General features: G+C 45.6%; 1 protein-coding gene across 1 annotated transcript in view; it reads left to right on the top strand.

Annotated features, from left to right (window-relative positions):
* The window catches only part of LOC147689673 (matrix metalloproteinase-18-like), an 88,103-nt gene extending 75,701 nt beyond the window's left edge, over positions 1-12,402 (top strand). The window contains exon 8 of the mRNA XM_086937143.1: positions 12,156-12,402. Coding sequence (XP_086793269.1) covers positions 12,156-12,400 — 245 coding nt within the window. The 3' untranslated portion in view covers positions 12,401-12,402. The remainder of the gene's footprint in view (positions 1-12,155) is intronic.
* Positions 12,403-14,754: the final 2,352 nt, after the last annotated feature.

Here is a 14,754-nt window from a genome sequence, read left to right as displayed (position 1 = left end):
TCTTTGATGTTTGGTCATTTAAATCTCTTAGAACGGGTTGCCTTCTTTAGTCATGTTTATAAGTTATTAAATAATCTTTATAAGAATTAACATCTTCCTGTGTTGCACCGTGGTCATCCTTCATGACTGTGAGTATGGTTGAGACTTCCTATCTTGTGAATTCATGAGGATTGTGGAGTCTCTCTCTTCCTCTAGTCGCTCTATTGTGATTCCCCATGGAGAGAACATATTTTTTTTATTAAAAAACAGGTTTGCTTTTTCATGTGAGAGCCAAGTACCCATGTGTTTTTTAGGTTTCGCTGGGGGACGGAGCTGTAAGCTCCGCCTCCAGAGAAATCTGTAGTTTCTAGTATGGGTGTATTGAACACGCCCCTCTGTCTCATTGGCTAGCTCCATAAATGGAGGCTAGCCATTGGAACAGAGAGGCGTCCGTCATGGCTGGACCAGATTCGGGGGCGTTCCCGAGAATCTTTGGCTTTTGGCTACGTCATGATACGTCAGCCAAAAGCCGGAAACGCCCCCGAATCTGGTCCGGCCGGGCCGTGCTTGCTGCTGTCCTGCCTTACTCTGTGTCCCTCCTCCCGCCGTCCCCCCTCCCCCCTCCTCGCTGTCCTGTGCACGTTTCCCGCCGGCCGTCCGTGTCCCCTTCCCCTCCCACAGAAGCAAAACAACCCTTGTGTCCCATTGTCTTGGCAGCATTCCCTCCCCTCCCACAGCAGATCCCCGCCTCCCGAGCCGCAGCTGATCCCCGCTCTCCCCGCCTCCCTCTCCCCTCCCACAGCAGATTCCCGCCTCCCTCTCCCCTCCCACAGCAGATCCCCGCCTCCCTCTCCCCTCCCACAGCAGATCCCCGCCTCCCGAGCCGCAGCCGGTCCCGATGCCGTTGTAACACTGCCTCCGCTCTCCCCCTCCCCTCCCACAGCAGATCCCCGCCTCCCCCTCCCCTCCCACAGCAGATCCCCGCCTCCCGAGCCGCAGCTGATCCCGATGTTTCGGAACATAGAAATTACGGGATGTCACTGTATTTCGCAAAATGTGTGCAAGCGGAAGAAGTCCAGGTGAGTGCCCGTTCCTGCTTCCCGCTGTCTGTGTGCCGTTCACGCCCCCCCCTCTTTCCGCTGTCCGTGTGTGGTTCCCGCCCCCCCCCTCCCGTTGTCCGTGTGCGGTTCCCGCCCCCCCCCTCCTGTTGTCCGTGTGCCGTTCCTGCTCCCTGTAGTCTTTGCCTCGGCAAACTGGAAACAGACACATAAGATCAGGAGTATCGTGTGAAGCTCAACAGTGTGAACGTACTATGTATATGCGCCTGTGTGTTTGTGCACGTGGGTCTGTGCGGGTTTCTTCATGTGTGTATGTTTGTCTGCACATTGTGTATGTCTGAGTGAGTGTGCCTGTGCGTGTCAGCTCGTCCGTCTGCATGTCTCTGCATATGTGTCTACGTGTTGTTGAGTATCAGTGTGAGAGTGTGTATTGTTTGTGTGTGTCCGCCTGGGTGTGCATATATGTGCGTGTAGGGGAGGGGGCACCCATTGCACGAGGGCTGTCGTGACACCGTCGTGCCCCGAGACAAGTGCACTCTCCCGGGATACATTCAAGTAATTGAAAGGATTTTTAAAGTCCTCCGTGTAGAAGTGCACCTGGCCGTCGGTGCTGGGGCAGCGGGGCTTGAACAATAACTGCCACTCGTCACCGAGAAGCTTGTGGGGGAGGAGGTGGCGGAGGACAGGCACCGAGGGCGCAGGAGCAGGATTCACACAAACTCACCAGAAGGCGCTTCCTTCCTTCACTCGGACTTTTCCAGGCGCTGTAAGGAGCCGTGTTGTAACTGCATTACTCTCAGGGAGATTTGGGGGTGGTTTGGGGAACCAGAGGGCCGACTCAACTGTTCATCCTTAAAGTGTTGACAAAGAGTTGAGAAAGAAACACACAGTTCAAGGCCGAAAACAATTGGAGAGCTGTTGTGCATTGTACAAATATTGGATTAGGGATAGAAATGCGGATTGCGATTACTTATTGCCCATTATAGCCCCCCACCTCGTTTAGGGGGTTGGGATATGATACGGGTTGAAAAGCAAATGATGACATCCCACTGTTTTCATACTATTTTAGAGCAAGGGAACATTTTCCCGTGGCTGGAAAAAAAGCAGGAAATCAAAACCCCCACTACGTAAACAAAAATATTGGGTGTGTTTTTTTAAAGTTTTATCACACCTCTGATCTCCTTAAATAAACTCGCATTTCTCTGGGAATTCTGAAATTCGAATCTTCGATCACGTCACCTTTGGACCGCAACTGAATTATCCACTTACTTAAAAACCCTTTGTCCCAGCCTGGGAGCTTGTGTGTGTATGTGTGTGTTGTGGCAGCAGGGAGAGGGGGTGCAGCAGATCGGCCAAGCTTCGGCCCCAACGCTAATCCTGCCCTTTGGTTTGTTTGCTAGTGTAATCTGCCTCAGCACAGTGTGTGCACTTTTCATTTTGTCTCTCCTGGTTTTTTTCTAAAATGTAGCAACGCTGCTCCGTGAGGAGTTACACAGCCGGGTTCTTGCATGCGCCCGGGAGGGGTGTGTGATATGGCCCTTAGAGAAGTTAAGTTCCACGATTTAATTCGTTATGAGTCCTAAATAACGATAAATAGGTTTAAGCGTGCTCTAAAGCCTTTAAAAGCATATTAAGTTGGTAATGTATGGTAATTCATGCGCCCGGCCCAGCAGAGCCATAAAGTGCGTGTAAATGATCTCAGAGGCCGGGGCCGAGCCGTGCCGGGGCATAAAGCAGCGGGTTACTGAGTGCTAGACATGGACGAGAGACTACCGCTCCGGGGACAGGGTGTTGCATAAGAGAAGAAGGGCCCATTCCCAGTAGGGGGTAGGGGCACTCGACCAGGAAAAGGAGACCTGTGGGGTAGGGGCTGCTGCATTAGAGAGAGGGGCCCGTTCATGGGGAGAACCACCTTGAGAGGGAGAGCTGCACAAGTGAAGGGAGGCCTGCACGAAAGGGAAAAAGAGACTGCCGCGTGCAGATGAGGGACAGCTGCATTCAGAGACTGACACACGTTTACTGGCGAGATGGACTACATCAGCATGGACCAAGGGCACAGGGAGAGTTGACACATTCTCCAGGGGCAGGGCTAACTGCGCTGGAGAGAGGGAGGCCTGGAGTGAGATTTCTGCACTAGGGCTCAGGGGATGCAGAGGGGAAGCAGGATGAGGGCGAGGCACCTGGGAGTGGGGCTGGTGCACCCGGAAGAGGGGCGCAGGACACATGCGTCAGGCAGCGAGGCTCCTTCGCCAGGGCGAGGGGTGTACCACCGTGGGGAGCAGGGTGGGGGTGTTCAGTTGCACAAGGGAGATAGACACTGGCACCTGCAGCAGGGAAAGGGGCTCCTGCAAGGGGGGGCTGTGAAGGGCAGCTGCACGAGGAGACAGAAATGGGGCACCCGCAGAAGGAGTGAAGGGCAGCTGCCCCGGGTGAGGGGCACCTGCAGCGGGGTAGGAACACGTGCAGCACGGAGCAGGGCTTCGGATGAGGGAAAGTGACTGACTGGTCGATAAGAGAGCGGGCGCAGCAGGAAGACACCCGCTGGACCAGGGAGACCAGGGCGGCGACACCGCGGCAGAACCAGGGCTGCTGCCTTCAGGACAGGGTGGCTTGCTTTAGCATGAGGGTGGGCACACGTTGCTGCACTGAGTTCATTGGGCATGCAGTTGGCAGCGCTAGGTTGGGTATGGCAGCACCAATGTGGCCCTGCTGACTGGACCAGGGCGAGGACTGACAACGCAATTTCTCTTTTCAACCTGCGCCTCACAACAACCAAGTGCGTCCTTGTAAAAGAAAGCAGTAGAGACCGGGGCCTTTCTTTTAGAGGGGCACTCCTCTTAAAAAAAAAAAGTTTTCTCAGTCCCGTTTACAATTATGCTGTTTGTTATGAGGTGATGCACAACAGATACTTGAAACTCCACGGGTCTGCAACAGGGCCTCTTTCTCTTGATACTCTTCTGCAGGAGTAAATGCACAAGCCAGTTTTCATTGTAGTGCAAAATGATAAGTGAAATAGTTGCAATACAAATCGCATTTGCGAGAGATTAAGCTATTGCCATTGTAAATGACAATGCCATTTATTTCTCTGTTTTCAAAACTAACACATAAATAAAAAGTTTGTCATTCATAATGCCAATAGCTCAAACTTTTCCAAAGGCGAAACCGTTGCATTGTAAATGCTTGTCTTTGGACGGATCACTACTTACACTGTTAGACTAGACTGAGGTGATGTCTTTGAAGATAAGTTGGGAAAGTTTCCTTATATTCAGGATAAAACTCAGAATGTTTTCCCTATTTCAAATATCAACCTTATCTGAAGATGTATATACTAATCTAAAATACAGCTGATTTTGGTTTCCCATTTGACAGTCTAGTTAGCTGGTTCTAGTGAGGATGCGAGTATGAATAGTTCCTACTCAATCAGAGGTCTTGGACCACCGTCCACCATTTAATCCTTTTTGCATCATTATTTCGCCCTCTTGGTATTTATATTTTCTTTCCTGTTTTAATTGGGCTGGGAATAATTCAGTTACTCCTGGGTGGAGAACTCTGATTTAGGCAAAGATTTACTAAAAAGACATGCAGCACAACACAACCTACTGTGCTGCATAACAGGGAGAGAGGAGGAATGTGCCATAATTACTTACATATGGTGCAATCCTACTCTCTGTCTGTGCTGATGCACTTGCACCCTTGCACCATGGTGCATTGTGCCTGCGTGACAGACAGAATTGTTATAGGGCCAGATGTATGACAGGATTTTGCATGCGCAAATTTGTTTGCGACCCGTTTGCACATGCAAAAATCCTGTGGGCCATGTACTGACACTATTTTGCGAGTCGCAAATAAATTGCGACTTGCAAAATAGTGTTTAGCGACTCGCTATTAGGAAGGGGCTTTTCCTTCCTAATTGTGACCCCACAAGTCAAGTATGAATGTTTTGCAAATGCAATTGTGGTCGCAAACCACTCGCAATTTTACCGCCCTCTTCAAGAGGGTAGTAATACAATCGCAAAAGGGAAAGGGTCACCAGGGGAAAGGATACTTTTCTGCACAAAAATAATCCTCTGAGGTCTTTTCCTCATTCTAAGTATGCTGCAGAACACCCATGCTACACCCATGGAACGCCTTCCCAGGGCACGGTCTTACTCTATTCCAGATATACCAAGCAATGCAGGGCCATGCAAGGGGCCTTGCGCTGCTTGGTAAATCTGAATTGTGTTGCCTTTGCAACACCTTCCTTGGTGCTAAAACACACAGAGAAAGTGGAAAACGCCTCTAAGTATAGCTTTTGTGTAGAAAGATGTCCCTTCTTGCATAAAAACAATCCTTCCTGCAACGCAGGGACCCTTGCACAAGGGCGGGTGTGTTAGCGCTTGGCAGCACATTGTGCATCATTGCAAGGAGAGATCAGGAATGTGCTATATAATGGTACACATGGCGCATTCCTGCCCTCTCCATTTGATGCAGCGCAACAAATTGTCTTGCTGTGTTGCATTGTGCTCCATCAAAGTATGATAAATCTGGCCTCTGATCTATCTGATGGTGCATCATCTCGCGGGAAAAAAGTGGCAAGCTAGGTGCAGAATCCCATGAGAGAGGGGATAAACAAACAAGTTACACCCATTTCACCTGTGAGGCGGCAGCTATCCCAGTCTTATCCACATAAGATCGAAATATTCTTTCTTTGCCTCCAGGTAGGCAGCAGAAGAGTCCCTATGAGAGGCGATAACCATTGATGGAACAGGAAAGGTCCTTTATCCATGCCTAGCATTGCTACTCGTTCATTGCCTGGTGAGAAGACTGCAGGAATAGCTGTGTGGGGAGATTGTGATATCGCCTATCTGGGTGTTCCTTATTATACACTTCCTTCTTCAACTGTATCGCAGTCTTCTCGTGAGGATCCTTTATTACAATTCCACATCTCTCAACCTATTAGCAAGGCTTGGAGGTGCTATCTTCTGAACACACCCAGTGCAGGAACACATCAAATTCAAGGCGCTGTGCATTGCTTATAAAACAATGCAAGGGAGAGGTCCTCCCATTAATTCAGCCATGATCCGCCCCTATAAAGCAAGTAGGAAACTTCGGTCAGATGACCTGCAACTGGCTGAGGTCCCCAGAATAAAGAAGGCCAAAAGCGGCGGACGGCTTTTTTCCTATAGTGCCGCTAAACTTTGGAACTCCTTGCCACCTCACCTTCGCTTTATTCCCAATCATCAGGCCTTCCGTAAACAACTCAAGACTTTTCTGTTTCCTTAGCTTTTTGACCCCTCCTGTGTTGGTTCTTAGAACTGGGACGCTCCCGGGTATCCATGCGCTTTATAAATGTCTTTTCATTCAATCATTCATTCACACATAACCCTACATGGAGATGCAGTCTCTCTTCTCTTTTTATACAGCATTCTTTATTGGCAGCATATAAAAAGTAGAAATAACTACCTTTTGTCATTACCAATCAGCATTTTATCCCTTTGTTCTGGATAAAATGGCAAAAATCGAGGAAAATATTGGGGCATATTATCAAGGACAGGCGATACATTATCGCCGCTTTTATCAGCAGGAAACTGCTGATAAAGCGGCGATAATGGCCTTGATAATATGCTCTATGAATTCCAATCGAAGCCCATGTTAGATGTGAACACATTTAACATGGACTTCGATTGGAATTCATACAGCATATTATCAAGGCCATTATCGCCGCTTTATCAGCAGTTTCCTGCCGATAAAAGTGTTGATAATGTATCGCCTGTCCTTGATAATATGCCCCATTGTTCTAATAAAAGCAAAATAAAGGATGTTTGCAAAATCATTGCTTATTGAAAGTGTATATTCCTCACTTGTGATTATGAATAAAACAACATTTGTTTTATGGCAGTTGTTGTATGATTGAACATAGTATGTGGGACTATCTTCAATGATGACTCTCTACTTTTGGAGTTGGTTTAGAACTAGGTGACCCCAGAGAGACAATGATTCCACCATGCACCCCAGACTCAATAATGTTTGTGTTGGCTGCCCCAGACCCTATACCGCTCGCTCTCAAGGAGCCATCCTTTCAATCAGTCCTCCTAGAGCGAGAGAGTCCCCCCCCCATCCCCAATGCAATGTCTTTTTTTGAGATTAGGTAGCCTGGACCTATTAACGTGCATTTCTTGGTACCCCTATATCATGTTGTATACCCATGAGGGCAATTTTTGTTGTATGATGGGTCTTTTGCTCACTACTGATTGTGCATGTTGAACATGTTTCTAGAATAGTTGGACACAAGGACATCCTATATGAGGTGTTGTATATTCTGTGTAGAAGTTTAAGATAGCCTAGACAGAATCTGGCTGATGAAGCAGGTGCGTGGTGCCATTTTAGCCTCCGTCATCAAGGGAACCGAGTTCTCCATACCAGGAAGCATGTAGAGTTTTTGCGTTGGGGCCATTCACCATCAACTTTCGAAGTCTCCCTTACCCAGAGTGCACAACACTAATTCAGCCTTCAGGAGGTTGCACCTTGGAAGTTTAGTAAATTCAGTCTGGCAACTGCTTAGGCCATCGTTGCAAAAAGCTGGGAGTTGTGTAGGGTTTCCTTGGTTTTGAGTTCATTAAAGGTGCACATGTACCACACATACCCAAGATTGGATATGCTCCTAGCATCTTATTTGTCAAACATGTGTCTAGTTTTTGTACTTCATGGTGCCAGGTTTCAGACCATATGGGCATTATCTAAGACAGTTTCTTGTCCCAGCCTTTATGTTTCAGGGTCTCTTGCCAGATTCTGACAGTCGTTCTGGGACTTTTGGGAAGGATTCCAGGACCCTTCACCTTGTATAAGTTTTCGTGAATGCTCCCCTGGATGGAAAAAAATCAATTTTCAGGCACAGGGCTGAGTCTTTCTATTTGATGTTAATCCACTCACCTATGCTGTCCATATGAGACACCCAGTAGGGTAGCTGTAAGTCAGCTGCCTGCCCCCATGCCCGCCATATGCTGCCTGATTGTATTTGAGAAGGAAGAGCCTAGGATGTTTTCCCGCCAAAAGGAAGACTCTTTCTCTGGCTTTGATTCATTTGACTGAGTTGGTTTGTAGGGATAGGTGTATAGCCATTTTGGTATGCTTATCTTTTTGTACAGAGAGCGTCTTCCCAGTATCAAGAGGAACAAAGTGGGCCATCTTTGCAGGCACCCCTCGGTTCTGTGATCAGTGCAGTCCCAGCTTTCTTGCTGCTTCCTGTAGAGTTTCAGGATTGTCATTAACATGTTGCAGGTGGGGAGTGGCTCTTGCGTAAAGATGAGGACATCATCCGCATATAGGAATGCTTAGTCTTCCTCTCGACCGTTTCATGACTGTGGGCCCGATGTAGGTAAATCTTTTTTACCACTTCATAAATACCGATTCATACCGAATCGGTATTTAAGAAGTGGTAAAAAAGAGAAGGGCAGATGTAGGTAATTTTATTTTAAAAATTACCGAATCGGAAGGAATCGGTATGCCCATTGATTCCTATGGGCATTGAAGCCCATAGGAATCAATGGGCATTACCGAATCGGTTTTTACCGATTCGGTAATTACCGATTTCTGCAAGGGTGCAGGGGGTGTCACTTTGACACCCTCTAGCAACCCCAATACTGGCTTGTGTGCCATGTGGCACACAGACATGCCCTAAGGGCATGTCTGTCTGTCACATGGCATAGGTGTGCATGCGCACATGTGCATGCACACCTGGATTCGGTATTTTAACACCCAATTGGATTGGGTGTTAAAATACCGAATCTGAAGGGCCTGTGGGACTCAGAAGAGTCCCACCTACATCTGGAAGATACCGAATCGGTAAAAATACCGATTCTGTATTTTTCCGATTCGGTAATTTTACCGAATTGGTAAAATACCGAATCGGACAAAAAAAGGTCCCCCACATCTCAAAAGGCCAAATACTGGTCGGAAACGGCCGAATTCGGCCGTTTCCGACCGGTATTGGCCACCTACATCGGGCCCTGTGTCTTTTCTAATCAGTTTGGCCAGCGGCTTCATCAGTGGGCCAAAAAGCAGGTGCTGCTTCCTTTTCTATTTTGAATTGTGTCAATTGTACCCCCATGTTTACTTGCTCCCATGTATCAGGGTAGATTATCTTGATGTGTGGCGTGAAGTAAGCCACAAAATTCATTTTGCTGAATATTTGAAACAAGAACCTCCAAGTCAAAGTCAATGAGGGCCTAGGCTCCTGGCTAGTGCAGCTTTCTGAGGCTATAGCTAGTGGGCATAAAGCCACTTTGATCTTAGTGCAATAATTGCGTGAAGACTTTTATGAGTCGATCAGTGAGGATTTTGGATAGGACCTTTGCTTCAGAATTAACGAGACATATTTTTCGATAGGATGTGGGGCGATATGGCAAGCTTCATTTGTTATTGTCCCACATAAATCATTGGGTAGAGTTACCGTGTGTATTGCTTTATTGCACAGGGTCAAAAGGTGTGGGGTCGGTGAATGAAGCACATTTTTTGAAACATTTAATTGGAAAGCTGTTGGGACCAGACATCTTGCTGAGTGCATTCTGGCGACGACCTCTGAAAAAGCTTCTGCTGTGATTAATACGTCTAGATCCACATGATGGGAGGGATCAGGGTCCTGACTGGAAGATCAGTTATTAAGCGATCAAGTCACTTGGGGGCATATTATCAAGAAACGGCGTTAAAATTATCAGCGATAATTGCCCTTGTGAATTCCCATAGAAGCCCATGTTCTGGTGTGAACCTGGGCTTCTATTGGAATTCTCTACGGCTTATTATCAAGCCCATTATTGCTGCTTTAGCGGCAGTTTCCTGCCGCTAAACCGGCGATAATTTTAACTCGAGTCTTGATAATATGCCCCCGAGTCTCTGTGAAGGCATTTGTTATCTCTACTTCCTCAAATATTTTTTTCTCTAGCCCCTTGTGAAGATTAGGAATTACCCTGCTCATCAACTCTGGGTTTGCCAGCCAGTATAGTGGAGCTGCAGTCTTTTTCTAGAGTAGGCATGACTAATGCACCCTACTGCAGTAGTCAAAGAGGTCCTGCCTGAGGTGTGGACAACACACAATCATTCAGGATTTGTTAGGCAGTATCAAATCAAACCTCAAGCAGGCATCAATTCGATTGCACTGGGCAGCAAAATCATGTTTCAAACAGGGAAAGGCCAGAGAAGGACACTCAACAAAAGAAAGTTCATGTCATGGCACTCTTTTTGTTTAACATTTAGAAGATATCATGAAAGCACCATTAAGGATGTTCCCTCTAGGCCTGGCTCCTAATCCAGTGAGAGGGCTGAGCTTTATACCTCTCGCTTGATATTAGCACATTTTTAACCAATGCATTATCTTGATCTCAAGTGCCTTACATGGAAAATGGCCTTACTAATAGTGATTACCTCCACTGTGAGAGCTAGTGCATAGTGGCATCTTCAGTGGAGCCTAAGGCTATGTTTCATGCAGGTAAAGTGACTTTGAAGAGTTATCTAAAGTTCACTCCAAGGATTTTGTCCCATTTCCATTTAAATCAGATGTTTTCTTTAAGCCATCGACAAATGATGCTTTCCACATGCTTGACGGTAAGAGGGGTTTGAGCTACTAATTAATAGGACAAAGCGTCTAAGATCAACCACTCAACTGCTCATTGCATATGGCCATGACAGACAAAGACAGGCAGATTGTTTGTGGAGTGCATAAGATTTGGATATCAGAAAGCAAACATGCATTTTTCAGGGTGGGTGGATGCATACTTGAGGAAAGGAAGAGACATGGTTGCTGTCATCATGCCTAGCAGGAATATGCAACGCAACCATGCGGAAATCCTTCTGCAAGAATTACCACCTTGAGATAGAAACATGGGCAGAAACCCAAGCTCGACAGGCAGTTCTAGAAGACTTGTTCAAATGAGATGCACCTCCTCTCAGGTTGCTACTGCTTTGTTCTGGATTCCATCAGTATGTGAAGCTATAAATCGAGAATAAATTACATGTGCGTAAAGGTGGATATACCTGTTGCTATCCCATCCCACAAGTCTCCCAAAGAGGTTTAATATTTTAGATTTTTCAGTTCTCCAAATCTGACCAAAGGTGGCACTTAGGAGTGGGATCACTTAAAATGCAGTGGTGTGGCGTAGAAAGTGAGCCCAATCATTTGTAGAAATACCCCCATTGGAAGGCTCCGTTAAATGTGTCGAAAGTTCTGCTCCGGACGATTCCCCGCTTACCATGGAAGAATCTTCAATAGCATGGGAATCTAAAATAGAATATCTATCCTGGTAAATCCCCTTTACAGGTAGGTAACATTCTAAGCCAGGGTCCCCATAACCGTCCTCGTTTACTTGGAGTCTCATCTAGACATGTCTCATACTGCATGTATTGACCGCACTGGGGCCTGTGTATAACAGTTACAGAGAATATAACTGTAAATGTCAATTCAATTCAATAATTACTTTATTCAATTAACTTTAGCAATCATAAAAGTACAGTAAAAACAATCATACAAATATATTAAGAACATCAATTAGTGTCATTAATTAAGTACTATGCAATTCAAATAAGCATAACCGTAATACACTGCTATTAAAAATCTCGACACGTACCAACAAACAGTAAAATTGTCTAAAAATTGTAGATATAAATGGGCAGGTCTCACTTGTTTAAAATTCAGATGTGCAAATAATGGGCGTATATATTTATGGAGCAAATTGGCCCATTTAGGGCAAATTAGTACGATGTGTAAAATGTCTAGTGCAGAAGACTCATCACAGGAACATACAAGAGGGTCTTGTGGCCTATGCCATCCTGCTACAAGCTGCGGGAACATATTCAGTCAAAAATAAGTTAAAAATCTTCTATGGTTCACCGGCATATCTATTGTTAGATAAAATTAAGTTCTATCACTACATTTTACCTTAGCATGATGTATGCAACCGCGTTTACGATGTGAGTCTTGCAGTCTGAGTTCTTGTGTATACTCAAAAAAAAATAAGTGTCGCTTAACATGGTTTCATTTTTCTCATTCAAGATTATCCACTTTGTTTCAGAATACCTCTCCTGACAAGTGATATGTACTGGGTGACTCTTCTTAAGATATCAATGACGTGTTCTGTTTTTGTCCAATAGGAGATCAGTATGTGTTGTATGATGCAGCTATCGGAAACAGCACTGCACCGCAGTCTCTGCTGGAGCAGTGGGTGGGCGCCCAGACTCCCATCTCTGCAGCACTCAGTTACAAGAATGAGATCTATCTGATCAGCGCCAAGAAGTTCCAGAAAGTTCTCCTTCTCACCTACCTTCAAGACACTGTGTATGCGAACATCCAGCAACCGAAGAACTTACAACAGCTCATAAATTGTGATCCCAAATAACAGCTATAAGTAGTTTTACCTGTTCTCTGTATGTTGGTGAACTACACATGCTTAATTGATGTTGCTATATGTATATATATATATATATGTATATTACACATATTGGGCCCGACTCACAAAGGTAAAATGAGACATAAGTCTAACATTATGACTTTCGGTATTCACAAAGGGTATTTACGAGTAGCAAAGTTTTGGTCTCAGTTAAACTTAAAACCATAACTTTAGTTTAAATGATACAAACGTCTAACTTTACTACTCGTAAATGCCCTTTGTGAAAACCTAAAGGCATAAAGTTAGACTTTCGTGTCAGTTTACCATTGTGAATTGGGCCCATTATGTGGAGTTGGCAGGTTCCTCTATTTCTTAGAAAGTTACCAATACTCCAATGGCGAACAGATATATTTTCACACACAATTGGCTGCCGTTGACTTGAAAATGGCAATAACTTGGTGACAACTAGAAGAAAGGGTGCCAGACCTTAGAGGATTTGGTGCATTACTCCCTTCCTCTTGTCCCACCTTTCCATTATACTGTGGGTGGGGCAGTGGAGTGCTAAAGGATGAGGAAGACACTCAAGTGATGAGCTTCATGAGTGGGGAAGCCCATGGGCCTGGAAGAGAGGGGGGTGTACCTTGCCTACTGTGCAACACCTAACACTGAGTCCTGGTAGCATTCTTGGGTCTGACGTAGCATTGCAAGAAGAGAGGAACAGCGTTCACCAATTTAAAATATCAAAGTCAGAGTGGCTTTCACCAACCAGGCATGGTGCACTATGCCTTGCCTCAGTCAGCATTCCAGAAAATCATAGGGGGCAGATTTACAAGCCCCTTGCGCTACTTTTATATATGTATATTACACATATTGGGTCCGACTCACAAAGGTAAAATAAGACGTTAGTCTACTTTTGCATCACATTTAACATGGGAAAAGTGCCGCAAATGTGGCGCAAGGGGCTTGTAAATCTGCCCCTAGGTGTTTTATTTTGTGTCCATTCCCATGAATTCTACAGGTAGTGAACACCTTGAAATGTGTAGAATGTGGGAAAGTGATTTGAATGTAGGAAAAAAAAGAATCCACTATCAAACCATACTGGTTTACAAAATGCATTCTTTGTGCACACAACAGATGTCACCGTAAGAAGGTCTTCTTCGTCCACTGCATGTCCTGCTGGTTGTTTCCAAAGCTGAGGGATGACACTATGGTCAGGCTTGACTTCATAAGATTAGTAATACTTGTGCCAACCCAGCAATAATGGTGACTATGAGAAAAGATGTGGTGAGTTGTGTAGCTATCTGGTGATGTCCTGACACTGAACTGGAGAACCTTAGCTAGCCTCCACCTTTGGTGGTTCTGATCCCAAAGTTAGACAATCTACGCCTTTGATCAGCATGTAGTAATGAATGGGGCTTTTAAGACAGTCACGAAATACTGGGCCCAGAGTGGTGGAGAAGCAGTGTGGGTGACCTGTTCTAGGAGATTAACCTGTTGAAAGGCAGACAAGCAGCATGGACCTCAGTCTGAGCAGGTCATTCATAGTTAAAATGTTGGTTGGTTGGGACTCGCAAGCTGCAACACACCAACCAATTACGCCAGTGGAGTTGAAAATTCGTAGCCTGAAAAGTATAAGCAAGCCTTTAAAACTAACCCTAAAATAAAGGAAGAGTTTGCATGATCCACTGGTTTCAGCCAGAGGCGAATACACTAGATCAACAAGAACTTCCATTGGACAGAGGTCATGTCTTTCTTCAATTCCCCCTGCCCTTGGCCCTCACATGGAATGGTGCATGTTGGCCAGACTTGTGTGCCTGATAGATGCACCATCAGTAAAATATTTAATCCTAGGTTAGACTCCCCGTGCTTGGCCCCAGAATCTGGACACAAAGCTTCCTACATCTGACCGCCCCCCAAGGATTGTGGAAAAGTGGTCTGGCCCATCCTCAAGGACAGTATTGAACATCAGCCAATGAAACTCTAGTTCTCATCGACTGACTGTGACCTCACCGTAAGAGGGTGCTAAATAAACTGAAGACATTTGACTGTACTCCTGACTGTCTATTTTGAGCTATGAATCTTTCAATAAATCCAATTGAGTGATCTACGTCTCAATTTGATGCTATCCCTAACTTGCTAACTGATGTTTTGTGTCATTTTCCAGTTGTTTATGTTTATAGAACTAGGTTGTTTTTTTCATGTACTTTCATATTCTAAGCAATAAATGTTCTTTTAAATAAAAAACTCACCTTGTTTGATGTCCATCAGAGCCTAGAGTCCAGACTGTCTTTTTATAGGTATAATCTTTTCCATTCAGTGAGTCTGCAGGCTCGGTGCAGCACAAGCTTAAGCCTCCATTTTCA

The sequence above is a fragment of the Lissotriton vulgaris genome, chromosome 9 (genome assembly GCF_964263255.1).
Source record: "Lissotriton vulgaris chromosome 9, aLisVul1.2, whole genome shotgun sequence".
Lineage (NCBI taxonomy): Eukaryota > Metazoa > Chordata > Amphibia > Caudata > Salamandridae > Lissotriton > Lissotriton vulgaris.
This window is presented reverse-complemented; position numbering and strand designations above follow the sequence as displayed.